The sequence below is a fragment of the Spermophilus citellus genome (assembly GCF_964194105.1).
Source record: "Spermophilus citellus genome assembly, chromosome: 2".
Taxonomy (NCBI): domain Eukaryota; kingdom Metazoa; phylum Chordata; class Mammalia; order Rodentia; family Sciuridae; genus Spermophilus; species Spermophilus citellus.
This window is the reverse complement of record NC_138183.1, coordinates 147,305,033-147,332,409: the sequence shown is the minus strand read 5'-3', so window position 1 is coordinate 147,332,409 and position 27,377 is coordinate 147,305,033. Positions and strand designations below refer to the sequence as shown.

The following is a 27,377-nucleotide window of genomic DNA, read 5'->3' as shown; positions in this document are numbered from 1 at the left end:
GTAATCCCCAAAATAATTTATTCGCTTTTGCTATGTACTTTTTTTTTTTAAAAGCATCAGTTTATACTCTTAATTAAATTTTGCATAGGTGAATATTAAATGAGTTTTCATCCTTCAAGTGCCAATATAGGAAATGGTGGCATAGTGTGTTTAGGGAAAGCCAATTTAGAGTTTAAAATATTCAACAATAATTCAGTTGTAGATAACACATAGAAATGTATTAAAACTGGGGTATTGTGATGACCTTTTCTTCATTTATTTAGATTTAAATAAATGTTATGGAAAGTCAAGGAGAGCTCACTATCTTTTGGACTGAATATTTGGGGATTAGCATCCTCCCCTCCAGTGATCTGGTCTAGAGGGAGGAGATAGTCTCTTTGTTAATGAGAATGGGCTCTTCCTGTTCATTCTCTGGGTATGCCAGAATCTACTGAATGGCATATTCAGTCCAGCCACGTACATGCAAAAATCAATTTCCCTCCGTTTAAAATGAGCCACAGTTAATTTCGACCTAATTTATTGGCTTATCGACCTGTGAACCTTGGGCCTTCGAAGAAGTAGCCTGGCCGGTCTGCTCCCATCAAAGTGGCTGATGATGCTAAAAACTGGAAAAGGCAGGGTGGGCTGCTGGTCATGATTAAGATTTGGGTTTCATCCTATGTTACTATGTGATGCTTAGTTTTTAAATTAAAAATGAGGAATGCTTTATGCATATTGAGGTGGGTTTCATGAAAAAAGGACTTCATAGCAATCACAACCAGAATAGTGAATTAAAAAGCAAATACAAAATCATGTTATCTACTGGGTGTTTGTATATATATGTGTATATATGTATATTATTATATGCTTATAATTATATACATATAAAATCTATTATATACATATAAAATAATTATGTAATTACATGCATATAAAATCTGTATCTGTATCTTTGTGCTAGGGATTGAACCCATGGCCTGTGCATGCTGAGCACTTGCTGTATCACTGAGCTGCACCTCCAGCCCCGGGTGATGGCTAATTATAATGGTGACAGCAGTGCCCATGTTACTGATACTAGTTAGGAGCCAGATGATCCTACTTTTCTGGCCTTATGACAGATCCTCAATAGAACGCCGTTTGATAGATGTTTCTGCAGTGATGATGTTCAGTAGCTGTGTGTTCAGTATGTCTAGTGGACAGCCATAGGTGGCCATTGAGCACTTGAAATGTGGTTTAGTGTGACTGAAGAATTTTCTTTAATTTTAATGAATTTAAAGTTGTGCCATAGCTGCATGTGGCTCTCAGCTGGCTGCTGGATAGACACTGTGGTTCTGATGGGTTGCAAGGGGGGCTCCTTTCCCCTACTGTAGGCGACCTTTGCTTCACCCAAGAGAGGTTAGAGCCCAGGCCTGCGTTTCTGAGCATCACAAACAGGGGGAGTGGGAGCAAGTGCTGAAGGCTTCATCGAAACCCAGGGATTTGGAGGCTGCTGACTAGCCCATTGAGTGTTAGGAGATGGTGTTAGGATGTAGGGATGTGTCAGGGGACCTTGGAGAGCAGGTAGGCACAGTGGTCATCTTTGGGGGATGCTGCACAGTTGTTTCCTTGAATCAGTCACTTAGGCCTCAAGGGGTGACTTTTCACAAGGGCCACCCAAACCTCTGTGCCTTCGCTTGTGATTTGGCCTTGTGCAGACAGCCCACTCGTGTCGGGGCTGAGCTGAGGTGCCGTGCAGATCCCGTGCATTCTGTGTAGCAGTGAAAGATGTAAACAGTGCCTTAACAGCAGGGCCATCTCCCCGCCCCTGGCCTCCACTTCCTGCGCTCTTGTTGACTTACCTCACTGTAGCTGGGTCTGTCTTTCATCCCTTCAACCTTTCAGGCTGGCACAAAGACAAACAATGGAGGCGTGTGGTCTTCATCATTGCATGTAAACCTCCCCCCTCCTCGCTGGCTGGCCCTTTAACTTAGCATGCCATTGCTGTTGCTGCTGCTGCAGGCTCTTGGCTTGGAAAATCGGGACCCTTCATGATGATTTATCTCCAGTCCCCTGAATTAGATTAAAAACACAGCTAAGAATGCTCAGAGAGGCAGGCTGATGTGATCATATCCCAAGTCTGAGTGGCAGACAAGGGCAATAAAAAGATGTACGTATATCAAATGTGTTTTGTGTCGTGTAGGGGCCAAGGTACTGCTTATTACCCCCCCCCCCCCTTTGTTTTTCCCCTGATGAAGGTAATTGAAAGAGCTTCAATTATGTAGAAAGGAAGGCTAGCCTGGTGAGTGAAGATGTTTTCCCCAATAATTGTGGATTGGAGAGAGGCCTGGGGAAGATGGCCAGGGTGATACTGAGGTGGAATAAATGTGTGTGTGAACAATGACTGGGTCCTCAGTAGGGATTTTAATATGATGGGGGACTGAGATGAAGAGCATCCTACTTTGATGGGCAAGTGAGCTGAGAGGTAGGGTCCAGATCTTTAACTCTTGGGAACCTTTGTTTTCGGAAGTGCATGTGCTGATTTCATAGGTCCTGGGGGGAGGTAGTAAAAGCCACCTGGGGAGAGAGGCTAGTTCAAGGAGTCACTGGGGAGACTCAAGTGGGTGCCTGTGAGGTGTCAAGCTGCGGAGTGAGGGGCACAGATAGCCAAGGACCTCATTTCTCTCATCCTCAGAGGATGCTTAAGAGGCAGTAAGTACCGTGTAGGCCTGCCCTGGGAACTGAGAAGAAAGGCTGTAGCTCATCAGTTGTGCTGCCCCAGGGGCTCTGCAGAGGAACCACTGAAGGCAGGGACAATAGAGTTGGGTGAAGGCCTGGGGAAGCTGGGAGTTTTCACAAGCACTTGAATATTTTAACCCTGTGTTCAGCCAGTGCAGCGGTGCACACCTGTAATCCCAAAGACTCAGTAGGCTAAGCAACTTAGCGGAGACCCTGTCTCAAAATAAAAAATAAAAAGGGCTGGGGATGTGGCTCAGTGGTTAGGTGCCCCTGGGTTCAATCCTTGGTACAAAAAACCTGTGCTCAATTAATTGCATAACATGAGACTCTGTACCTGTGACTTACCTTCCCCAAAATTCTCTTGAGTAGTTAAAAACAGCCTTTCAGTTCACTGTGCACAGGGATTTGCTGCATTTGGCAGGGTGTGCTGGGTGAGCAGGGGTGGTAGTAGTGGCGATGGCAATACGTAGTTGATTGCAGAAACCAGCCTGGAGTAACTGGAGGAGAAGCATTAGGAGTGGATGTGGGAAGCTGGGGAGAGGTAAAAGAGCTATCAGAACCAAGCTAGAGAGTTCAGCAAGCTGAGGAGTGCTCTGCCAGTGCTTCCTGTTGCTGAGCCCTCTTGCTAGCTCAGAGGCCACCTCTGGTACTGAGAAATTGGCCATGTTTTGGGGGTTAACATGCTGGTCTTTCTCCCTTAGTCTTGTTTAGAGCTTCTCTCCCAGTGTGGGAAAGGAGCCTTGGGTAGGTCTCATGTCTTTGGCTCTGGGATGTCATGTTTAATTGCTTTCCCTTTGGTGAGGGAAATCTGGAAAACGGAGTCATCTGGGTGCTGTACCCTCAGGACTTGGATGGAGATAGGGCTCCCCCCAGGTTTCTGAGCCCTGTTGTGGAAGATTTCCCGAAAGTGTTAGTTGGCCACAAGGTCTGAGCTTGACTCAAGCATGTGGTGTTTTGTCATTTTCCTTGGGTTACTGCTTGCTCTTAGGTCCCCATGTTCTGACCCCGGTGCTGTGAATGTTGATTTTTTTTTCTTTTTCTTAAATGTGGAGCCATTTTATGAAGAACCACTTATTTCAGTGGAGAGCCATTTGGACTTGAAATGATATTTATGGACTTTGAAGTTTATGAAAATACATTCATGGTTTACATCTCATTTGCTTCTTTTACAACAGTCTTGCAAACTTGGGAAGAATTATTAGTCATCTCATTTTACAGACGAGTTTCTTATAGTTCAGAAAGAGAAGTGATTTGCCCCAAGTTAGACAGCTGGTAAATTGTAAAAACCAAGACTTAGACCAAGACTCAAACCGAGCCACTGATGCATTTGCCCCTCACACATGATCTAGTGAAATTTTTGCTCTCAGGCAGGATCCATGGCTTTTTCACTGTGCACTCCCTTTTTTCCCTTTTAAAACCCAGAGGACCCAGCGGCTCTGGAGGCTGAGGCAGGAGGATGGAGAGTTCAAAGCCAGCCTCAGCAATGGTGAGGTGCTAAGCAACTCAATGAGACCCTGTCTCTAAATAAACTACACATAGGGCTGGGGATGTGGCTCAGTGGTGGAGTGCCCCATTTCAATCCCTGGTACCAAAACAACAACAACAACAACAACAACAACAACAACAACAACAACGAGCCCAGAGGACTCCCGTAACCCTCCCTCTTCCTGGGCTCTCCTTGCTGCACTGGTCTTGTAACTCTTAAAATGCAGCAAGTTCCAGGTCCTTCCCAGCCCAGCCCTGGCTCTCCTCTAGGTCTGGGTCACTCTTCTCTGCCCCACCTTCTCTACCCCTACCTCCTCCCTGCTCCCTGTCACCCTTAAGTGATAACATCACCCAGAGGTCCTCTCCCCCTTGCATTGTCACTCCTCTGCAACAATCAGGTCTCTTGCTTAACAACTGGAGTTTAATCTTATTCATTGAATTTCTTGTTTAATGCTTGTTTCTTCGACTAATTTAAGGGCCATGAGGCAGGATTTAGAAGTCGGCTGTTTTCCAGGCACCTAGCATAGCATCTGGTTTATAGTAAGTGCTCAATAAATATTTATTGAATGAATGAAATAAGAAGCTATTTATAGTGAAGCTGCAGAGCCAAACAGGAGAGAAAGTGGGTGGTCTGGAACCCTCTTAAGGGCCCCTAGAAATGGCTTTGGACTCCTGGGGAAGCCTTGACTTATCTGTGTATCTGTGTGCCCTGCATGGGGCCCACATTTTAAGGCATCTGGAATACCACCTCCAAATCTCTGTCTGAGCTGAACCTTGTCAGTGGCAGTTTAGATGATCTCTAAGGTTCTCTCTGGTGCTGGGGTTTCCTTCCTATTCTTACCCATTGGTAAATGGAGGGGTGATCCTGCTCATGACAGATTTTTTTTTTTGGCTTCTTTTATTAGGGACCACTCCTAGAAGAACACATGTCATCATGTCATCACTGACTGACAAAGTGGTTCACCTGGAGGGAGAGGCACATGGCAGATAGGGTGCCCCTGCCAAGGATCAGTCAGGAGTGACTAAGTCAGTGAGAACATGGTAAAGAGGAAGGAAAAGGTGTGTGTGTGTGTGTGTGTGTGTTCAGTATTTTTTTTTTTTCATCTAGTGGAATGCTAAGAATGACTCCAAGGTCACTGTCCCTTTGTTTCCTGGTCTGTAAAGTGGACAGTGTGAATTTGTCAGGCTTGTTGAGTTCCTCTGGTGAAGACAGCATCTTGAGGTACACCAAAGTCGAGGGAGTGCACTGAGATTCCAGGCACAGAGCTGTCTTTAGGGAGTGTCCCGGAAACTAGATTCCAGCTCTCCTTCGGTGGAGAGTCCAGGGATGGTAATGAGCTTTCTAAATATAGTGAGAACAGGGTCTTGAAAGGGGACACTGGGAGGCGATTTGCATGCCTCGCATTTGGGTCTCATGGTTTGAGAAAACCTTGTTGTTCTTGGACCTCCGGAGTCTGTCTTTGGTTTCTGCAGGCCCTGTCGTATCCTCCAGTTCAGGGGACTGAGCGGCTGCCTCTGTCCTCAGACTTGAAGGACAGGATATTTGTTTTAGACTTCATTGTAGAATTGTAAAAATACTTCTTTGTATTTTGCTGCTAGTGAAGCTGAGAAATGAGCCAGACTGCCTTGTTTGTAGGGCTTCATACTGTGTTCTAGAAGAAAGCTGCGTAGGAGTGAGGACAAGCTGTGGGTGTCTAGGACATCCTGAGCTTTGGGTTTGACCAATGTGAAGGAGGTAATGACAGAAGAAGTGAATGGGCAGAACATATGTGACCCATTCCAGGAAGGGCCCCATCTTCCTGAGTAGCTTAGACCACCATACAGACTCTGGTAGTTTTATTGGCAGCTTCTCAGGGCCGGTTCAGACTTGGCAACCCTAATTTTCCCTGGAAGTACTCTGTGCATTCTTGCAGGTAAGAAATGATTAAAGAGCCTACAGGGTGCCTGTCACCCTTAGACCTCCGTGCATACATCATTGGTAGGTGAATGCATGACTAATCAGTACCTTCATACAACAAGCAATTTATTTCTTCCCTGCTATTTATAACCACCCAGAGCAGGAGGATTGGGTGGCAGCAGATTGTTCCTCCTACTCTGAATAATATGAGGCACATCGTTTCACCTCTTTGGATCATCAGGGCATGCTGGGGACCAAGAGATAGCCCTGGGGGTGGAGGTGATGTTTGATGAAGACACTGAGATGTGTCAGGGTGTGGGTGCTGACGATTGTTGTGAGCTGGCAGTGGACACTAGCCCCAAGTCTGCAGCCATCGCTCCAGCCGGGGACAGGAAGACTTGTGTGGCTGCTCTGGCTCTGCAGATGATGCTGACAGCACTTTGAAGGATTGCCTTGGCCAGGGACCCAGTCCCCAGCCTGCCTTCTCTATGACTCATTCTAGCTGCATATTTTGGTAGCATGAGGGCTCGAGATGAGATGAAATGAAAGAAGTACGTATTGAGAGTGGGAGCTCCTAGGTATTGGATCCACACTGGAGAAGTATAATGTTGTATAGGTCAGAGAGGTTTTTTTTGTGTGTTTTTTTTCAATTTAGCTTATATTTACATAATATTAACAATTTTGAAGAGAACAATTCCATAGCATTTAGTACATTCACTGTTGTGCAACCACTAGCTCTCTCTAGTTCCAAAATGTTTTCATCATTTTGCAAGAAAGGTCTCCTCTCTTCCCCTAACCCCTGCTTTCTCTCTCTGTGGATTTACTGCCCTGGATATTTCATATAAAGAGAATCATGCCATATGTGTGTATTTTTGACTTGGCATATTGTTTTCAAGGTTCATAAAGTCTTAACTGTAAAATCCCCAAAGACAACCACTCCCCTGAAAAAGAGTGACTCTCTAGCCCCTCTCATTTAGTCTCAGGTCCTGACTGAAGGCAAGGGACTGGATTAGATTCATTATTTCCCAAATAGGCTGCTTTGGAGACACTGGGCATCTGTCAAAAATACCAATTCCTGGGCTCCGTTTAGGGGGCTTCCCAATCAGTAATAGGTCTGGGTTGGGGCCTGTCCTGGTGATTCAGATCCTGGGCCAGGTCACCTCTGGGGGTTATCCTAACCACCTGCCTGTGAACCTGGCAGAGTCCTGCCCTCCTTCCAGACGTTTGTGGTTCCTGGCTGCGGGTTCTGTTCAGAGAGTCCCCTGGCATGCGGTTTTTCTGTTTGCCTTCTGAGGGGAGGCACTGGGTTCCTTCCCTGCTGGCTTTACAGCTCCAATTAACTGTGTCTCATTTATCAGGCTCCAGCTATGCCTTGTGAGCCTGAGACGGAGAGGGAAGGTTGTTCACGCCCTGGGGTTGTCCTTATGACTGACTGCTCCTCAAGGTTATGTTCCTGCAAAAGCCACACTCCCACCTCCTCCCAGGCCCAGTCTTCTGGGTCAGTGTGTGGGACCTGAGTGGGAGAGGCTGGTTGGAGCATTTTGGAAGCCTGCAGCTGCCCCCAGGAGGCTGGTGACTCTGGGGGAGGACAGGGAGAGATCCCCCAGGAAGGAAAATCATCCAAACAAACTGGGAAGCATCGCTGACCTAACTAAAGGGCTCTTGCTATGGGGACCTGGTTTGTTCTTGTTTGGTTTGTTCAGGCTGCTGGGGGTGGGCCGGGCTGCTGGCTCCCTGGTCACATTGCGTGGACAGGTCACTGCTGCCCGGAGAAGCCTGCTTTGACTTCTGCCTGCTTATCCCTGTGGGGGTGAGGGATAAAGAGGAGGAAGGTGAGGCCAGAGTAGAATGTATCTTTTGGCCTTAATCACATTGATAGCCTGCCCACCTCCCTGCTGGCTCCCCTGTCCTCTGGGTGCATCCATTCCAGCCTCTGAGTTTGGTCCTGAGCTTTTGGGGGATGGGCACCTGGGCTGCCTCAGGGATCAACCCTGACTCACCAGGGAGTTATTCTCATAACCAGGATGTGCCTGACATCTTGGCAAGGGGGGAGCAGAACTGTTTGTGTGCGTGCCTGGTGGCCATTTCTTGCCAGGGATTTGTTTTCTTTTCCTCCACTGGGCTGCCTTATACAGCCTGCTCTTAGGGACATCTGATAGAAGAGGATTTTTTTTTTTTTTTTTTAAATAGGTGTCTCACCAAGCTTGCCTGCTTAAGGCTTTCTTCATAAAACAGCCCTTGGGTATTTTGATGCTTGTTTCTTGTGTTCAGTCTCACCCTTCACCCTTAGGACCAGTTGGGGGGATCCCATAAATCTCATGTCCTCTGCATCGAAAGCCCACAGTAAGTTGTTTTAGCCCTCTTGCCCACTCTGATCCCTGAGAGCTTTGTAGCCTGTTCAAAGAGTTGTCTGATGGTTACCTGCTAGAAGGGGCACTTTGGCCATCTTCTTTGAGGATGCCTGGACCAAACATTGGAGAGCTTTTCATCCCAGACCCAGGGTGAACTTGGGTGGTTCAAGTAGGTCTCCGATCCTTTATCATATTGACATTTGCATAGTTCTCTATTCCCCTCTGGTTCCATGGGTGAGGGTGGATTTGTATGGGAGAGGACTGGTGAGCCTGAATTCCCGGGGTCACAGATGCTTCCAGATTCTTTCCAGAAATGTGGACTGGAAGTAGAGCAAGAGGAAGAGGGGAGGTTGGAGGGAGACTTTAGTGGTTTGGGGAGATTCCCTTAGCTGCTTTTGCCTGTAGCATCCTAGGTTAAATAATTTATTTCTGTTTCTTATTTGCACTCTTCTGTTGATGCTTGCCTGGACTTATCTATAGGGAATGGGAAGTGACAGTTTGGACTAACCTATTTTCCTAAAAATATATCAAGGGTCTTTTTCTTTAAAGAGGTCTCATTTCAAATGTTTTTCAAAAGAATTTGGATCCTAGATCAAATTAAATGCAGGTGCTTAAAACCCAAAGCAGAGCTGTTAGGGATTAGCTCCTTGGTGTATGGGGCTGCCAAGTTTGTGGCCCAGGTGTTTCTCTTTTCCCTGGTGACATCTGAGAGCACCCCATGGAGTGGGTGTGGCAAGTTAGGGTGTGGTGGGGAGGAGGGGAAGGAAGGAGAAAGGAGGTGTGGGGAGGGGAGGGTTTTCCACTGCAGAGTCCTGATAAAGTGGCTTCAAGAGCAGGTCGAGCCAGACTTGAACTTTCATTAGTCCAAGAGTTGGTGGTGGGGGTGGTGCTGCGTGCCACCCAGGCTAGACCCTGCAAGGCACCATGAGTCCCCAAGCAGCCAGGATGGCTGATGGAACAGTCATATCTCAGATGTCCTGATTCGGACGACCTTGTTCTGCTTCTAGATATTGCACCAGCTGCCAGAAGATCTGTTTGTGTCTTCATCAGTTTACTCCCCACACAGGTTTTGTGAAACAAAATGCCAGCCCTCAAATTGGTGTCCATCAGTGAACAGTGACACAAGATAAGATCCTGTGTGCTCAGGGTAGTATGGCCTCTGGGTGGTAAAATAAGAAGAAGAAAAGTAAGGCAGTTAGTGTTAGGTAAAGTAAACATGACCAAAGAGAAGTAGCCTTTTTTCTGAGGCTATCTTTCCTCAGTTTTAACAGATGGGTCCCAAAAGTCCGGTGGTGTAAACATATCTTCCAGTTACGAGAAGTTCAAGGTGAGTGTCTCTCCTCCATGGAGGGCCTTCTCCCAGAGACCCAGGCTCCTCTGTCCTGTGGCTCCGCCCTCCTCCAGGACTCTAGTCCTTTGAATGCAGCCTGCAGATTGGGAAAGAAAACAGGACTGTGTGTGGGCCTGTAGTGGCTCTGAGAACCCCCTCTCACAGACCATTGCCTGGAACATGGTCCTAGGGCCACACTTGATGCCAGGCAGCCCGGGCAAGGGTCTGCAGTGTCATCAGGAAGCAAAGGAAGCAGATTGAGAGGGTGGCTCAGCTCTGACACCATGGCTGTTTTTGTCATTATCCTTACCTAGCAAAATAGAAGGTGCCACCCAGTCCTCTGTTGGCCTTTCTACCTATTTTTATTTTATTGGTTTACAGAATCAAAAGCTTGGGAACGTCTGTTAGCAATAATCCAAAGGTCATTTCTGTTGGGTTCTGGTAAACATTTCCTTACTTGCGACACTTTAAAAATAAATTTAAAGATACCTCACAATGATGACTTCCTCTTGTTTCCCATCATGAATCGAAAGTGAATAATGGTGACCCCCAGGCCAGGGGAAAACATTTCCAGAATTGGAAAAGCATGCGGTCTTTCTGGCCTGTGGATTTTTAAAACGTATATTTTAATTTTTATTGACACAGTTACATATTTCTCAGGTACACACTGTAATATTTCAATACATGTACACAATGGAATGATCAGGTAATTGGCATATCCAGGTAATGGTTCTGATCACTGGTGGATCTATGACCTCAAACATTGAACATTTCTTTGTCTTGAGAACATTCAAAATCTTCTCTATTAGCTCTTTTGAAATATAGAATTAATTGTGGTTAGCCTTCGTTATCTCACAGTGCTGTATAACATTGGAAGTTATTCCTTCCAGCTGCTCTCCTGTGCCATTAGCCATTCTTTCTCCGTCCCAGCTTCTTTTCCATTTTTTTTTGAATGGGAGAGATATTTCTTTTTTTTTTTATTATTTATTTTTTAGTTCGAACCCAGGGCCTCATGCATGCTAGGCGAGCACTCTACCACTCAGCCACAATCTCAGCCCTGGGAGAGAGTTTTCAATATTTTGGTTTATGTGCCACCCATATGGACTAAGGATCAGAGGAACAGGGGATTGATGTGACAAAGGACAAAAGTGAAGCAAAAAAATTGGTTAGGTCAATGAGACCCTGAGAAGATTTCTGCAATCTAATGATACTCACAATTTCATGGAATGTAATCAGGGCACTAGTATTTCTTCTGAGGGAAGTTAAGTCTGGAAGAGCGTGTGTAGCAGGGAGAATAGACCCTGCTGGCTCAGTGACTCACATCTCATCTCAGAATTCTGTCCTTTCTGAGTGACCAAGGAGGAAAAAGTCTAGGTTTTCCATGGGTGTGGCCGTTTCTCATGGGGGTCCTGATTCCTGTATTGGTCTCTTTCAGGTCAGTCTGAATGATTCCCACAATCAGATGGTGGTGCACTGGGCTGGAGAGAAAAGCAACGTGATCGTGGCCTTAGCTCGGGACAGCCTGGCCTTGGCGAGGCCCAAGAGCAGTGATGTGAGTATTTGTGTTACTCTGGGCACTTCTCAGTGCTGTCAACGTGCCCTTTCTGATCCCCTGGGATTAATGTGCCAGAAAACATACTGGGTAATTGGACTTATATGAGAGGGAGGAGAATCTGGAGTTAATACATATATCCCTTGTTTACTAAATATGGAGAGGTGCAGTCAGTGTCACAGGCAGCGGGGAAGGTGTGATTACCTTCCTGAAGTGATGAGTGGTCTGAATCTTTCCATCTGCTCAACAAAGTGCCAGAAGAGTGTTCCTGAGCAGAGCTGCCTGCCTGGAGCTGTGCCAAATGGAATCAAATTGGTCTTTTCCATGTGCTGATGTCTTCTAACCTATCACTGATGGGGGAGCTGTTGAAAATGGATTTTCTCACATTCTTAAGGGCATGTAATAGATTGGGTGCTTTGAAGACAGGAGATCAAACTCAAAGGCCTTCCAGAGGCCAGGCAGATAAAGGGCAGGAGGGAAGAAGCCACCTGGCATTTACAACACTCTTTACATCTCTAAAGGAAAAAGGTCTCTCCCATTTTTTTGAAGTCTGTGGCCCACTTGGCCAATAGGCCATTTCTTCATATCTTAGTTCAGATGTGGTGACTGGGACTTGGTTGCTGTTGGAGAGGTACTAGTGTTACTGCTGTTGACCAGTGACGAGTCCTTGCTTCCCCAGTGTTGAAGAATAACACCAGAGAAGCCCGCTGAGGCAAGGTCAGAGTAGAAATTAGAAGTTTATTAAAGGACACCAGAAAAGACTTCTCCTGGAGGAAGAAGGGGACCCAAGAGGTGGAATCCGTGGAAGTGCGGTTGTTTCCCCTTTTTATAGTTTTGGTGATGGAATGTAGGTGGGAAGGCCCAGGGGTGGGACACTGGTGGGCCAAAGAAGTAATCTGGGCAGGAAGGACTCCAGAGGCAGCATCTTCAAGTTTGCTGTTCATTAACATTTCTTTGGGATGAGCTATCTTCAAATCTGCTGGGGCTGTTCATTAACATTTCTTTGGGATGGGCTATCTTCAAATCTGTTGGGGGCTGTTTCCTGGACTTCATTAACATTTCAAGAGTTGCTCAACGGGAATTCATTCTCCTGGCCTCCATTTTAGATTTCACTCAATATTAGACCCGATTTACCTAACTAAACTGACTACCTAACTTTAAATCTGGCTTCACTAGTAAAAAGAGAAGTACTTCTGAGGGGCATTGCTGATTGGCTCTGTGCTCTGGGTGCCACACCGGAGGCAGAGTCCAAAATGTCCAGATCTGACTGTTCAGGAGAAGCCCAGAGGTCTGAATTTTTATGTGAAACTGCTGAGTCTTACCAGTTGGCAGCTGATGTATAGTTTTACAAACACCATGCGGGCCAAGTAAAATTTATGAAAGGGTCAGGACTGGCCCGTGCATCCCCAGTCTGTAGCCTGTGTTCCAGACTTCTTGAGGGCAGGAGGAACAGCCCTGCCCCAGATCAGGGTCTGCCATGGTAAAGAAGAGTGAGTCTGTGGACACATCAAACACCACAGAGCTTCCGTCACCCGTTGTCCTGGCCAGAGGAAACCTGATGAATTTACTAGCACTCACACCAGGCTTTACGTAGTTTTGTAATTTTTGAGTACAGATTTGGTCTTTGTGAGGTACCTTCTTGAATATCTGCTGTTTGGGTTGGATGTGTTCAGAGGTAGGTGACTGGAGGGAGCCCCGGGAGCTATTTTCTAGTGAGTTGAATTAGGGCAACCACAGGCAGGGAGGGCCAGAGAAGGACTGGCCATCATGATGCATTGTGTTTGGAGCCATGGTGCGTGGGAAAGCTCTGTAGCTCGCGGCCAGTCTGGGTATAGAGCTTTGGAGCAGACCTAGACTTGTTTGGGGCCCTGACTCTGACCCATTTATAAATGAGGTCAGAGTTTGTGAGCAGCAGCTCTGGCCACAGATGGCTGTGAATGGCTGCCTGCTGGCTCCCGAGTACTCTGTAGGTACTACCTGTGTGTGTCAACTCCATCATTGCTCCGTGGTGTCCCTTTTGGGCACAGGAGCCAATTCTGGATTCTACTGTGTTGAGAAATCTTCCTTAGGGTTTTTATACACTTTTTTTGGTCTAAAAAATATTTTTTTGCAAGGTAGGGAAAAGAACAACATTGTTTTATATTTTTCCTGCACAGATGGGAGCTTAGAGGCATAAAGGGATTTGCATGAGGTCACTCAGCATATCAGTGGGGGACTTTGGGGCTGATGAGAATTAAACCCAATTGTGTATGCCATGTGTGAGCCTGTGGTTTCACTGCAATGACCAACCTCCGCACTGACAGCTGCACATGCTGGGACTCCCCTTAGTCCTGGGTGAACCAGGAGGGTTGGTCTCCCTCAGCAATGCCAGTCTATCTAGCCCGGCTCTTACTCTGTGTAAATATTTGGGTGTGTCTTACTAAGGGCTCATTGAACATTTGAAGTGATTAACTATTCTAGAATGAAATATGAGATAAAATGAAATGGAAAGGAGACTTAATGCCCAGAGTTAATAAACAGGGATGGCAGAAATTTCCTGCATCGTATACAAACTGCATTAAAGAATTGATAGATGAAACTAAGATGTTCTGATGTGAAAAGTTAATGCAAAAATAAACTATGACTCAGAGGCAGAGTTGTTGGTGTTGAGGGAGTGGTAGCGATCCAAGTTGTCTTTAAAGAAGACTGAAAGCATGGTTCATAAGACTGGGTCAGAAGCCTGAGGAAAAAGAACTTACACTGATAAGAACCTGCAGGAGAGGTGGGACTTGGCCAACATCATCATGCATATTCAGTATGTAAAGTGGGGTGGATCTGGATGCTGGAATCCCAGAGGATTTGCTCTTAAGCAGGAAAAAAGAGAAGTCATCACCTGTTGAACTTGTAGCCTGGTGATTCTGTGAAGAATGGAGCCCATGGGACTGATTTTTTTTCTGTGATGAGGTGATGAAGTGAAACAACAGATGTGGCTTATCTTGACCCTTCCTTAATCTTGATTCCTTCTCTCTCATGATATGTATTACAAAGTACTCAGGTGTGACATAATTGGCCAAAGAGCATCCAAGAGCATCCCGAGATAGTGTCTACCAGAAGATCAGAATCGACCAGGAAAGATGCCATGAATGATTGGTTTTACCACCCTTATTAGCCCCGGAGTCTGTGTAGCCTGCGGGAGGCTGGTGTCTGGCTTAGCACAGACTCTGAAATCAGAACTTCTGGGTTGGAATCTTGGCTCTGCCATTCATTAGCAGTCTGCCCTTAGGCCAGGTTGTTTACCATCTCTTGGTCTTTGTTCTACTAAACTTTCTGTTACCATAATAAAATACTTGATATTATCAACTTATAAAGAGAAAAGATTTATTTTGGCTCAGTTTTGGAGGTTCCAGTCCATAACTGTTGGACCCATTGGTTTTAGACCTCTGGTGGGGGTATTGGATGGCAATAGTGGGGAAGCCTATGGCAGAGCCATATCAATGACATCATGTGCCAGGGGACAGAGGGAACAAGGAGGGGACCCAGCCCCTATAGTTCCCTTCAGGGCCACATTCTCAAGAACCTAAAGACATCCCATTAGGCTCCACTTCTTAAAGGTTCCACCATCTTCCAATGTACCCCTGCCTGGGGACCAAGCCTTTCATTCATGGGCCTTTGAGGGAGATTTAAGATCTAAACCATAGCAATGTTTTCATTTGTCACTGAGATGGTGCTTGTAAAACCTTGCTACCCAAAATGCAGTATCTGGGTTGGCCACATGGGTGTTTTCTGGGAGCTGGTTAGAAATGTAGAATTTGGGTACTGGCGATGTAGCTCAGTGGAAGACTAGCAGGCACAATGTCCTGGGTTTGATTCCCCAATACCACACACATAACAAAAGTGCAGAGTTAAATGTCGAATTTCAGGTTCCACCCCAGACTTGAATTAGGTCCTGCTGAATTAGTGTCCTGCTGGGTGATTTGTAAGCATATTAAAATTTGAGAAGCACTGCTATAAAGGACTTGAGCAGTGCCAAATGTGAGGTTTTTTTTTTTTTTTTTTTTTGGTACATTACAGTTGTCTTCTTCCTCCTCATTATTATTGTAGTTTTAAAATACAGGGAAAAGAATTTTGAGCTGTTCACTTTGAAGGACCATATTTATAGGAAAGAAAATGGTCTAACTGGCAGCTTGGTAGTTTAGTAACTCTTCTGGTGCTGAATTTTGTTCTTTAGGGAATAGTGTCGTGTTGAGGTCAGAGAGGACTAATTAGTGCAAAGCCCTATCTGGATGAAAACAGCGATTGCAGCATAAGACAGGGAGAGCAGGGCGTCTGCCCCAGTTTGCTTGGAGGTCACGGTGGACAGTGTGTGAGCCACGTCATATTGCCGGGAATAGAAGACAGCAAATTCTGGTTGCTCCTGGGGGTGCTGTATGAGGACCAGGAAGCCATCAGTCTGTCAGAGGCCTTTAGTATGCTGTTCAGTGTGTGCAAGTGGGTAACTTGCCTTATGGTCTTTTGTCAATTAAACACAAATAAGAATTGTGAGAATTATGGTTTGTGTCTGGAATGTACCCCAGAAGCTCATGTGTTGAAGGCTTGGTCCTCAGTGCAGCCATGCCCAGAGGTCAGAAGTGATCTGATAATGAGGGCTGTGACCTCATCAGTGGATCCATAGCTGAGAGGATCCCAAGGAGGAGGTGGCAACTGTAGGCAGGTGGGGCATGGTTGGAGGAAGCAGGTCACTGGAGGTGTGCCCTGGGGCTCTGTTTTGTTCCTAGTCCCTTCTTTGATTTCTGCTTCCTGGCTGCTGAGAGCTGAGCAGCTTTCTCCTGCCACCACACCCTTTCGCCTTGACTTTCTGCCTCACCTAGGGCCCAAGGCCATGGAGCCTGCTGACTAAGGTCTGAAACCCCTGAAACTGTCAGCCAAAATAAACTTCTCTTTCTTCAAATTGTTTTTGTCAGGTTTTTGGTCACAGTGACAAAAAAAGCTGACGGACACAAAAGGATAAAAAAGATTATGTTGGAATTGTTCAACCTATAGAGGGCCAGGAATGTCAATGAACAATCTTCCATAATGTTCAGGCATAGGGTGAACACTTACATATCTACTCTTTACTTCTATTAAGTATAAGACCCGAGAGATTTTTATTTTTAACTTCTTTTGTGGTGCTGGGGATTGAACCCAGGGCTTAATGCATGGTAGGCAGCGCTCTGCACTGAGCTGCTCCCTCAGCCCTAAGAGATGGGGGTCATTTGCTGGTGGGAAATGAGGAGGGGCTTTTTGGTAGTGAGGATGTTTTTTCCTGGAAGTGTGAGAATCTCAGAAAGGCTTTTCCTGCTGGCCAGCACACCTTCTTGTGCGTGGCCTATGGATTTGGTGTGTGGCCTTTCTTTTTAACAGAGAAACATAAAGTATGGAGAAGAGAACGTTCTCCAAAATGGTAACTTGTGGAGTGGAAAGACAAACGGATTTAGAAGAAACTAACCTAATTGTGTCATTTACTAGTGGTAGTCATTCACTTCTCTGAGTCTTACTTTTTGTTCTCTCTTAATGGACATAATTATAGTCAACCCTCCTTGATCCACAGGTTTTGCATCCATGATTCAGCCAGCTGCAAATTGGAAATGTTGGGAGAAACAAGTGCATCTGTACTGAACATGTGCAGACTTTTTTTGTTTTTTCTTGTCTTGTTCCTTAAAACAATGCAGTATAACCAGTCTGCAGAGCATATATGTTGTCTTAGGTATTGTAAGTGATCTAGAGATGATTAGAGTAAAGGAGGATGTGAGTAGGCTGAGCATCCACAGGTTGAGTATCTCTGGGGGTCCTGAAACCACTTCCCCACAGATATTGAGGGAGCATGATGTTCTCTCAGCCACTCACTAATTCATTCCATTCACTCTCTTTTTTTGTTCATTTATTCAGCATATTCAGCGATTCTTTGGTTTATAATCATATCTATTTGTTGTAGAAGTCTTTGTTGACTACCTAATGTGTTCTTGGTGCTCTGAAGACTAACTTATAGGGTTTTCAAAGATGAAGAGAGATAATACACACAAAGGAGTATTGTGTCCTGAAAAACGCTCCCCTGATATAAACACGATCACATTTGTGCATCTCAAGAAATTCATCCTAGTGGATCATCAAGTCATGGGATATTGGAGCTGAAGGGGGCCTCCCTGATTGTGAAGCCATGCATTTGCTCTGAGCAACTTAGGAACCTACCTGGACTCCCAGTGTCCATTCTTGGCCAGCGGAATGGAAGTGAGAATAGTTCCACTTTGACTTTTTCGCCACTCAGATTATCTGTGAGCTCTCAACCTGCTGGTTTTCTAGAGCTGCTTTCGTGGCAGCACCTTCCTGTGCGCTTGATAGTTGGGAACACGTGCTGTGTGTTTCTACTAGTTCCTTTCATGGTGACCCAGATAAAGGCAGAGGCTCTGTCTTTGCTTCTTTTAACCTTGATGTCTCTGAAATGTTAATGGCCCATCCTTGTGTGTTCAGTCCCTGATGGACAGCCTCCCGTCCTCATTGTTTGCACTGGGCCTTGTTAGCAAACATTTCCATGTTTATATGCCCATCCTCTCTAGTGGCCATGTCTGATTTGTCTTTGTATGTCTGGTGCCTGGCCTAGCACTTGGCTTTGGTAAAACCCTCCAGACATGTTGCTGTTGAATTTAAGGGGCAGGTATGGCAGTAAATTTGCTGGGATTAGTTCAGTTGTCCGTGTTTTTTTTGGAATTTACCTTCCATTTTTCTTTAATGCTTCCCTTGATTCTCTTTCTCATAAATCATTTGAAAACCAACTAACTTATTATCTTCATTGTTATAGTCATCTATCAGATGTGTTTCCTTGATCTTATCTCTTATCTGACAACTTCCATTCCACCTCTATAGTCTTGAGTTGTCAGTAGCTTTGAGATCCCTGGCTTGGAAGGCAGGCAGCCTCCTCTAGGTTCTACTCTGCTACTTGTTTGCTGTGTTAGTACAGTGGCAAGTAACTAATCTCATAAGCACCTGTTATCTTCTCTGTAAAAGGATTTTAACAATTGTGTTTGCCACGTGGGATTGTTGTGAGAGTTACCTAAGCTCATTCATTTGAAGAGGTTAGTACCATCTCTGCATATAGTGAGCACTTGATGAATGACAGCTCTTACCTTTTATCACCGTGGTTACTGCATCATCAGAAACCAGGAAGCAGTTGGCACAGACCTGGATCTTGTTGCTGTTCTCATCTCCCATGCAATGCGACGGAATCACAAAACGTGCAGGAGCGGGATTCTTCTGCTCCTAATTGATTCCTTCCTTCCTTCCTTCCTTCCTTTCTCTTTTCTTTGGATTGAGTCCAGGGCCTTGTGCATACTAGGCAAGCACTCTACCACTGTGCTATGCCCCCAGCCTACTGATATCTTCACCTGTGGAAATTTAATCATTTGCACTTTTTCATCTCTTGGCCTGTAGGGTGCAGACGCATGAAGGTTTTCTTTCTTTGAGTATGAAATTCTCTAAGCAGCAAACTTCTCTGAAGAGGGATGAAGGATTGGATTACCTTTTGGGGACATTTCAATAGATGGCAAAACATATTTTCAGCCCTTACCTCCTCAGACAGGCACATTTCTCTGTTTCTGGATGATATCTGTTAGACACTTAACCCTTGATGAGGATGTTACCAGTATTTCAGTATTTTTCTCCTACTGCAAGGACTTGACTTTGCCTTAGAAAAGAGGGAGAGTGGGGCTAGGAATATAGCTCAGGATGGTAGAGTCCTTGCCTCACATGCATGAGTCCCTGGGTTCGATCCCCAGCAACACACACACACACACACACACAGGCAGAGTACTCCAAGCAGGGGTGGCTGCAGTACTCCCTAGCCTGTCCGTGACAAGCCTGGGGCCAGACATAGAAGTGCCTTGCTTTCCTTGCTTTGTGAGTTATCTGGGAGCATCAGTACTTTCATGATGTCAAGGACCCAGTGGGAGCGATGTTCAGGGTCCAGGGTGGATGCTGGAAGGTGGAGGCAGGTGAGAGATCGCTGCCTGAATCCTCACCAACTCTTTTCTTCTTCTTCCCCTTCTCTGTCTTCCAGGTGTATGTGTCTTATGACTACGGAAAATCATTCAACAAGATTTCAGAGAAACTCAACTTTGGTGTGGGAAATAGCAGTGAAGCTGTGATCGCCCAGTTCTACCACAGTCCTGCAGACAACAAGCGGGTAAGGAAGCCGTCCACCCCAGGCTCCTGATTTCAGGGACTGTGTTTTGGAAAGATTGCTGCTCTGAGTGGGGCTGGGCAGCGGAGCCCTTTGTGATCCTTTCAGCATGACTTGTAGCTAGCCACTGTGTTTCTGCTAACCTGGGAATTTGTGACAGAGTACAGGTGGGTCTGTGTATAATCAGGCAGGCCAAGTACTGGTCAGGCAGGATTTCCAGACAAACAAGGCCAACTTAAACCACAGAAAATCTGCCAACCAATGAACTGCTTGATTCCCCCGTGGCAAAAATGTTTCCCAGGTACATTTGCCATCTACTCCCAGGCTTCCGAGAGCAGCTGCTGAACTTTTGCTTTTGTTGGCACCATTAGTATGCATGCAGGTATGTGTGTGTGTGTGTGTGTGTGTGTGTGTGTGTGTGTGTGCCCGTGCATGCGCATGGGGCATGGGCTTGCACGTGCCTGGGTGCCTGTATGTGTGTGTGCACTTCCCCCACCCCAACCTACAGGAATATAGAGAAGGAAAGCACTGGGCAGCCCTCCTGTGCCGCCCTTTGTTTTCCCAGCTGGAATGCCTGGGGCTGTGTGTCTTGGGTCAGAACCCGAAGGCGACTGGATTTGGAGGAGGCTTGACCCTGGGCCCCAGGCAGGTGGAGGGGAAGCCCAGCAGCCTGCCTGGCATTCCTGCTGGTTTGGTGACTCTTAGCTCAGGAGAGTTGTATTTGTTTGCTCTCTTTCCCGCTCTCCCCAGGGCCAGTGGCTTCTCCTGGGGAAAGACCCTTTGTAGAGAAACTCCTTAGGAGGAAAAGCATTCTGTGGGAGGGGAAGCTGCAGTTTTCTGCTCATCCAGAAAGGAATGAGCAAGCAAGATCTACAGGGTCCTCACTCCTTGGCCCTTGTGCCTGCTTCTCAGGTTGCCCTTGGTCTCCTAGCAGGGCTGCATTCAGACTATTTAGCAACTGTGTGTGTTCTTCTGATTCCCTACCCTGGTGTGGCAACTGGTGTGGCTTGGCCCCTGACCTGGCCAGAGGGAGCTGGGTCCAGGAGGCTCCCCACTAGGCCAGACATTAACCTTTTAATTGCTGGTCTCTGTGGAAGTCCTGGGGGCAGGGCCCCCACCTTTGGGGCTTTAGGTAGAGCCAGTTCGGGGTTTCCTGGCAGTGACTATTTACCAGCTGATTACAGAACATTTAAAAAAAAAAAAGCTTGAATTGTCATTACTGGTGATAAGGGTTAAATATCAGCCCTGCCTGATGATCTCAGAGGGAAGCACTGTTAGGTGCAGACTTCCTCCTCTTATCCAACTCTAGGGTGACAGAGCAGTTTTCCCCTGAGATGAAAAGCAAGGACACGGTATTGGGGGGACCTGGCTATGTCAACCAGATGACTGGCCTTTTTGTGCCTTCCCCCATGGCCTGTGGCCAGTGAAGCCTTGTCTTGGTGGTGGGGGAGCCACCCACCTGGGCTTATGAGAGGTGAGGAGCTTATCTAGGGCCTGGTTACTGGCTGTGCTGCCTGTCTCTGGATGGAGCTGTGTTCCTTCTGCCTCTCAAAAAGCAGATGATACTTGGATTGGTCACTTTATCAGGCTGTCTTATGTGATTATTGTTATTACCGTTATATTTCCACATCATCTCAGAGCTACCTCTGGCTGGAGTCATGGCCTTGAAATCGCCCTGTTGTTCCTTTGGACGCCCTTTTCAGATTCGCCGGGTGCCCCTCCCACAGGGCACAGATGTCTACAGGCAGGGCTGTCTTCCTTCCTGCCTCTTGTAGGTTGTGGTGAGCGGCTGCTAAGACCACAAGTCAGAGGAGTTGGGAAACCGGAAAGATGATGTTTTCGGCCTGCACGAAGAGCTTTAGTACAGGCAGAGGAGAGGATCAGGGCCTTTGGGAGCATCAGGTCTGCAGAAGGGGTAGAGCAGGGCCCCGGAGTTGGAACAGGAGGGGGAGAAACCTAGGGATGATTGCAATAAAAGAGGTTCAGGTGGTGCATGGTGAGATGTGGTGGGGGGGGCATGTGTGTAGGCCATGTTCTGTCAGCCATGCAAGGTGAAGCATCTTAGATTTCTTCTGGGGGAGCTGGAAACTACTTTCTTGGAGAATTTAATGGTAGTTGGTTGGACCTGAGGCCTGGAGCCTGTAGAGGAGGGAGGCAGCCCCCCCTGCAGTTTCTAATTCCCCAGAGAAGGCTGTTACCCTCACCAGACATCTCAGGAAGGAAGTGATGACTCTTATTGTGCTGATTGCTTTTGTTACTTTTACCTTTGTCCCCTGGAAGGCAAATCACCCCACTAGACCTACCATTTCCTGAGAAAAATCACACAGACAGGGTGCCTCCCCATTGACAGCAGGGTGCTAGGCCCAGGCAAATCACCTGTGTAAAAAACGTTCCTTGGGTTGTCAGTGCTTGAAGCTGTCAGAGCTGCTCTGGGAGGTTTAGATGTCAAGAGAGGACCTCCTGGAAGTCTGAGGGGATGTGTGCCTGTGGAGGGGACAGAAGGGGTGAGGAGGCCACAGGCTGTGGTCTGTGGCTCCGCCTGGTAATGGAGATGGGATGGTTGTGGGGACCTATGAGTGTTGTGGTCTATTTTTGCTCTAGCCTGCCATCCGATTTCCCTCTGTTGGTCCCCTGTGTGCTGTTCCCTGAACCAGTGTGCAGCTCCAGCCACCTGGCAGTTCCACCAGCCTCCCAGGCTCCACTGATCTGCCAGGCAATATCTAGCTGTATCTAGCGCCTTTTGAAGCCCCACTGAATGCAGTGGGCTTCAGAGCCTCAGTCTCCACACAGGCGAGATGTGATCATGCTTTTCTCCAGGCAGAGGTTGGTCCTGGGCAAGTTTAACCAATACTGTTTCGCTTTCTTCCTAGTCGCTTCTCTGCCCTTCCCCCTCTCATTGGACTCTCCAGCTTTCTTCACTCAAAGCTGGAGAAAGTCACTTGTGCTGATATCACGTAGATACACTTTGTAGCTAATTTATTATTTTTTCCAAAAGTATTTGTATTTTTCAGTGGAAACGTAGCTGTAGCCAAAGGATGGCGCTTCTGTGGAATATTATGCAATTGCAAACAGGGCCAGAGGAGTCAGAGTAGGAGAAGATGCTCCTGAGATTACCTAGTTCTGAAAGCAACACTCAGGGCACCTTTGAGGGGTTGGCCACCAAGGAGCTTGACAGCCAGGCAGTAGGAGACGTGAGAGCAGGGTAGGGCATTTTGAGTTTTCCTACCATGTGCATATGTGACAGTACATAGTTACAGGGTGCACCAGTGGGCGTGGTGAATGGACTTTGCTGTTGAGTGGAGGTAGGGGGTTCTGTGAGGTTGGGTCAGAGGAGTAAGTCTTCTTGGCATACATAGGATTAGGAATGGAACTTCAAGGATAGGCACACAGATATCTTTAGGTATAGCAGAACAGGTAGGAGCCTTCTGGCAGGTGGAAGGTGTGTGCAGAGGCTTCAAGGTGCCTGCATGTGGTTTCTGTGCAGGATACTCAGGAGATTTGCTTCTTAGGAGTTGAGTGTTTGCATTGAAATGCTTTGTAATGTCATCTAAAGATGGAGGGGATTTTTCTTTGCCTTGAGAACAGTGGGGAGCCATGGAAGAGTCTGAGTAGAGGAGCAACTGAGTAGTATCTGAGGGACATACACCTGCCAGCAGTATGCATGTAGGATCGGAAGCCAAAGATTCAAGAGTCTAGAAGGAGAACCATTGTGGCCACGAGGTTACTCAATCACTCAACCAAACTCATACCTTCCTCCAAGTGTTTCACACCCTGCTAGTCCTGGGAGACACAGGATGAATAGAACCCGGTGTCTGCCTCCAGTTTGCTCACAGTCTTAAATAGGGCCACAGGCCATGCTAGTAGAACTAGGTATAAAAAGGAAGGCATGCACACATTTTGAAAAAGACTTTAGAGGAAAATAATGGACTTCCAATGGCTGTTTGAAAATGAGGACTGAAGGGAGGGAATAGAGTAAAAACTTAATGCCTGGGGTTGGGATGTAGCACAGAAGGATCTTGGGGCATAGGGAGTGAGAATTAGGTTTTGTTGGGAAGGTGTTGAAGAATTCAGTTCTGGACACAGTGAAATATCTTGGTCCATCCAAGAGTAGAAGCTAAGAAGATCAAGAAAGTAATGAAAGTAGAACCTCAGTGAGAAGTCAGACTGTATATGTGAAAGTCACTTTATTAATCTGTTTTTCTTTTCTAAAACAAAATGCTTGAGGCTGGGTACTTTATAAAGAAATGAAGTTTTACTTAGCTCACAGTTTTAGAGCTGAAAATCGAAGAGGAGCCCCATCAGTTTGGCCTCTTGACTACTTCACATCATGATAGATAGCCTTATTGTAGGAGCAAGTGTGAGAGGGATATAGAGCATGTGGTGTGACAGGAAACCAGACTGTGAGGTGAAAACTACCTCAGTGCCCCTAGGGGCAGCATCCAAGTACCCTTCATGAGGTTCTGCCTCTTGAAGGCCCCACTGCCTCTTAACATCAGCACACTTCCAATTCATGGATCCTTGGGGGTCGCACTGCAAACAACCACAGCAGTCACATGATGTGTGTTTTCCAGGCAGCAGTCAAAGCCCTGTGGAAGGATGAGCCAGGTTAGCAAAGGATGGAAGAGTCATGAGGTGGCAAGAGTGCAGAGGGCTGGAGGTGAAGGGACCTGCAAAGGAGAACCAGGTCTGAGATGGTCAGGGGTGGGGCAGAGAGAGTTGAGTTGGAAGAGGGTGGTGGAAGGTGAGGGAAGAGAATTTGCAGTAAAAACAGGAGGACTGAGTTAGGAGAGGAGGCAGGCAAATGCGTCAGATAGTATAATGGGAGACTGACCATTGAATTCAGGAGATGATGACACCTTTTGGTTGGAAGAAGACAGAAGGATTGATGAACTGTTGAGATGGGCTCTGCACTGGTCAGGTGTGGGTGTAAGGGCTGTCCGCCCCTGTGTCATCTTGGGCAGCTAGCCACTGTCACGCGAAGCTTCTGAGTCCTCGTTATTAAAAGGGATGTAACAGCACTACCCCAGGCCCTGAGCTATGGGTGCTAAGGGGAGTAAATGAGGTGAAACATGCAAAACCTTTAGCTCATTTCTTGGCACATACAAAATGCTCTCGAAAAATTTTAGCTATTATCATGAGCAGCAATAAGTTCTGTGACTGGGAACATGATGTTTTTCTTTTTTTTTTTTTTTCCTCAAGATTCACAAATGTGATACTGCTGGAAACCACGGCATAGATTTCTGGAGAACTCTTTTCAAACCGAGAACACTCCCTTCCCCGGGAACCCAGATGGTTTGGGAACTGGAAGATAGGCTATTTCTAGGGAATGCTTTTCATGGCGAAAATTATGATGATCCTCCTAGATCATAATTGTTTTTATTACATTGCATTTGCTTAGAGTAGTTTTTTTGCTTTGAAAACATTTACTACCTTTCCGTTAGATTTAATTAGGCTTCTGTAGAATGTGGGGATTTACATTAGATGCTGGGGAGGAAACCAGAGGAGGACACACAGTGAGCTCTTGGGAGGCATCTGGTCAGGATTTGGGGAGAGTGTGGGAATGAGGAAGGAATGAGAGCATGTGAAAGCCACGTGGGAAGGAGCGCCAAGTGGTTAGTGCAGCCCAGCTGATGGCATGCAGAGGCGGACCTTGACCTGGATCAGGTATTCTCAGAGACTGTGTGTCCACTGGTGGAGTCCTTCAGATTGGTTGACTTCTAGAATGACAGGTTTTGGGTGGAGCTGGGCCCTGTGGCTCTGGTTTCTGGTTCATAGCCTGTCTCCTGGACCACCGTCCTCCTGGGGGGCTGGCCCCCAGGTCTTTCATGTGCCCTTCAGGCTTATTTCCAGTTATTTCCTCAGGTCCTCAAGGCTGTCATCAAACCCATGTGATAAATTTTTTTCCCCTCCTTTGTGCCCAAACGCAAACTGCGTCAGACATGGAAGTTCCTTCCCTGTGGAAGTCTTGCCTTGTCACCTCTTCTGTGGAGTCATTTCCAACGTGAATAGGTTCTTCTAGGACCCTGCCTTTGGTTTCTCTCTTAATCTTGAATTATGAACTATGTGAACTGGCTTGTGTCTGCTAGGTTGCAGTGAGGAAGGAAAGGATCCGGGCTTTTCATGTGGTACCCCATCATCTAGTCCATGGTGGGTCCCCAGTACACCTGTGAATTGACTCTCTCTCATTCTGCCCCCCCCCCCCCCCCCCACAGCTCTGAGGCTGTATCCGCTCTCTGCACAAACTTGTTCAAAGTCACAGAAGCAAAATAAGGCAAGGTCCTGCTCATCAGAGCCACTTCCTGCCCTGATCCTCAGAGCTGCCCGGTAACCTGGTATAGTAACAAGAAGGGGCACTTTCTCTTCTTAGAAGGATGTGATCTTAGTGATTTTCTTGGAAAGACATCCCATAGGTGCTCAGAGCATGCAGGGAGAGACAGCAGTCTCATTTGTGTTCAGCCAACAGATAGTTACCCTCTGATTGTGACCGAGTGACCTGCCAGGAAAGGCTTGCTCAGCTTCATTACCTGGTTAAATAAGCTCCCTGGGGCTTCCCCCGGCCCACCACCACCCTTCTCCACTGAGTCTGCCCTGGTGTGGACAGCATTCTTTCATTGCCAGGAGAGGCTGGGAGATGGGGAGATGTGAAAGCCAGTCCCCCGTGACCTGCATGTGTCAGCACATGGGTTGGGGAGGTGCTGGGCGGCTCTGGCCGGGTGCTGCTCTGAGTACCTGTTTTCTCTTGCAGTACATCTTTGCAGATGCTTATGCCCAGTACCTCTGGATCACTTTTGACTTCTGCAACACTATCCATGGCTTTTCTATCCCATTCCGGGCAGCTGATCTCCTCCTCCACAGTAAGGCCTCCAACCTCCTCCTGGGCTTCGACAGGTCTCACCCCAACAAGCAGGTAAGACAGCTTCCGGAGCTCAGTCGTCTGGGGTTCCTGGGATTTTCTCCTGGGCCTGGGTGGATGGTGTGTCCTTTGAGTGACCTCGCCTCCTGCCCCTCCCTCCTCCTCTCTGAGGCTTAGCCTTTGGAGCTACTGTTTCACTTCCCACAGCTCAGGAAAGGGATACCCCCGGGCACTCTCCTCCAGCACTTGGCACCCAGCACTTGGCACCCAGCCCTTGGCAGGCCCTGGGACTTAAACACCATGCCCCTTTGTTAGCCCTCGGGGTAAATCGAGGCCCTGGAATTTAATCAGAGAGGGCTACCTGGGGAGGTCTGGAGTCTAAGCCCTCTGGGACCTCTTGTCACATTTCTTCCGTTCTCTACCTCATTTGTTTGTTCAGGTTTTCCAGAGGTGGGGATCAGACCCAGGGCCTGGCACATGCTAGGCTAGTGCTCCGACCCTACGCCCCACCCCGAGCCCCACCTTAAACACACTGCTTTTGCCTGCCACCTGTTTGAAGTCACCTTTAACTTTGATATTCTTCCTTTGTGTTGTGGGCAGGCACATGGGTAGAACATAAATGTGTATATTTTCCTCTTGGCATCTAGGTTTTTGAAGGAAAGCTAGCAGGTAAGGAGAGAGGCTGAGTAGATTTATACCTCTAGGCAAAGCTTGCCAAGTCAAGACTGTTGGTCAGGCATGAAACTCTGAAACCTGTAGAGCTTGTATGAGGGGACTGATGAGGAGCCTCAAATGTTTTTGTTCAGAAGAAACTTGGAACATTTCTTTTGCTTTGTGGGATGTTTAACCAAAACACAGATCTGTTTGCCTTTGCTTGCCTTCAGGAGTAACCCAAACTGGGCTGGGTCAGTTTACCAGGGGAGGTGGATCATTGTTATTTTTGGTCTCATGGTTCCTAATACACATTTGCTGGGGCCAGAGAAACCCTTGGGTCACATTAGTAGAAGTCAAGGGACTTTGGCAAAGA

At 47.0% G+C, this 27,377-nt stretch overlaps 1 protein-coding gene and 1 long non-coding RNA gene across 2 annotated transcripts in view; one reads left to right on the top strand and one right to left on the bottom strand.

Annotated features, from left to right (window-relative positions):
• Window positions 1-27,377, top strand: part of SORL1 (sortilin related receptor 1) — a 162,934-nt gene that overhangs the window by 6,032 nt on the left and 129,525 nt on the right. The window contains exons 2-4 of the mRNA XM_081281228.1: window positions 11,193-11,309; window positions 19,375-19,500; window positions 26,243-26,404. Coding sequence (XP_081137354.1) covers window positions 11,193-11,309; window positions 19,375-19,500; window positions 26,243-26,404 — 405 coding nt within the window. The remainder of the gene's footprint in view (window positions 1-11,192; window positions 11,310-19,374; window positions 19,501-26,242; window positions 26,405-27,377) is intronic.
• Window positions 23,642-26,365, bottom strand: LOC308642354. Its single transcript, XR_014020546.1, has 3 exons — window positions 26,227-26,365; window positions 24,329-24,541; window positions 23,642-24,083 (listed from the first exon to the last, which is right to left on the bottom strand). It is a non-coding gene; the product is annotated as an uncharacterized lncRNA (long non-coding RNA).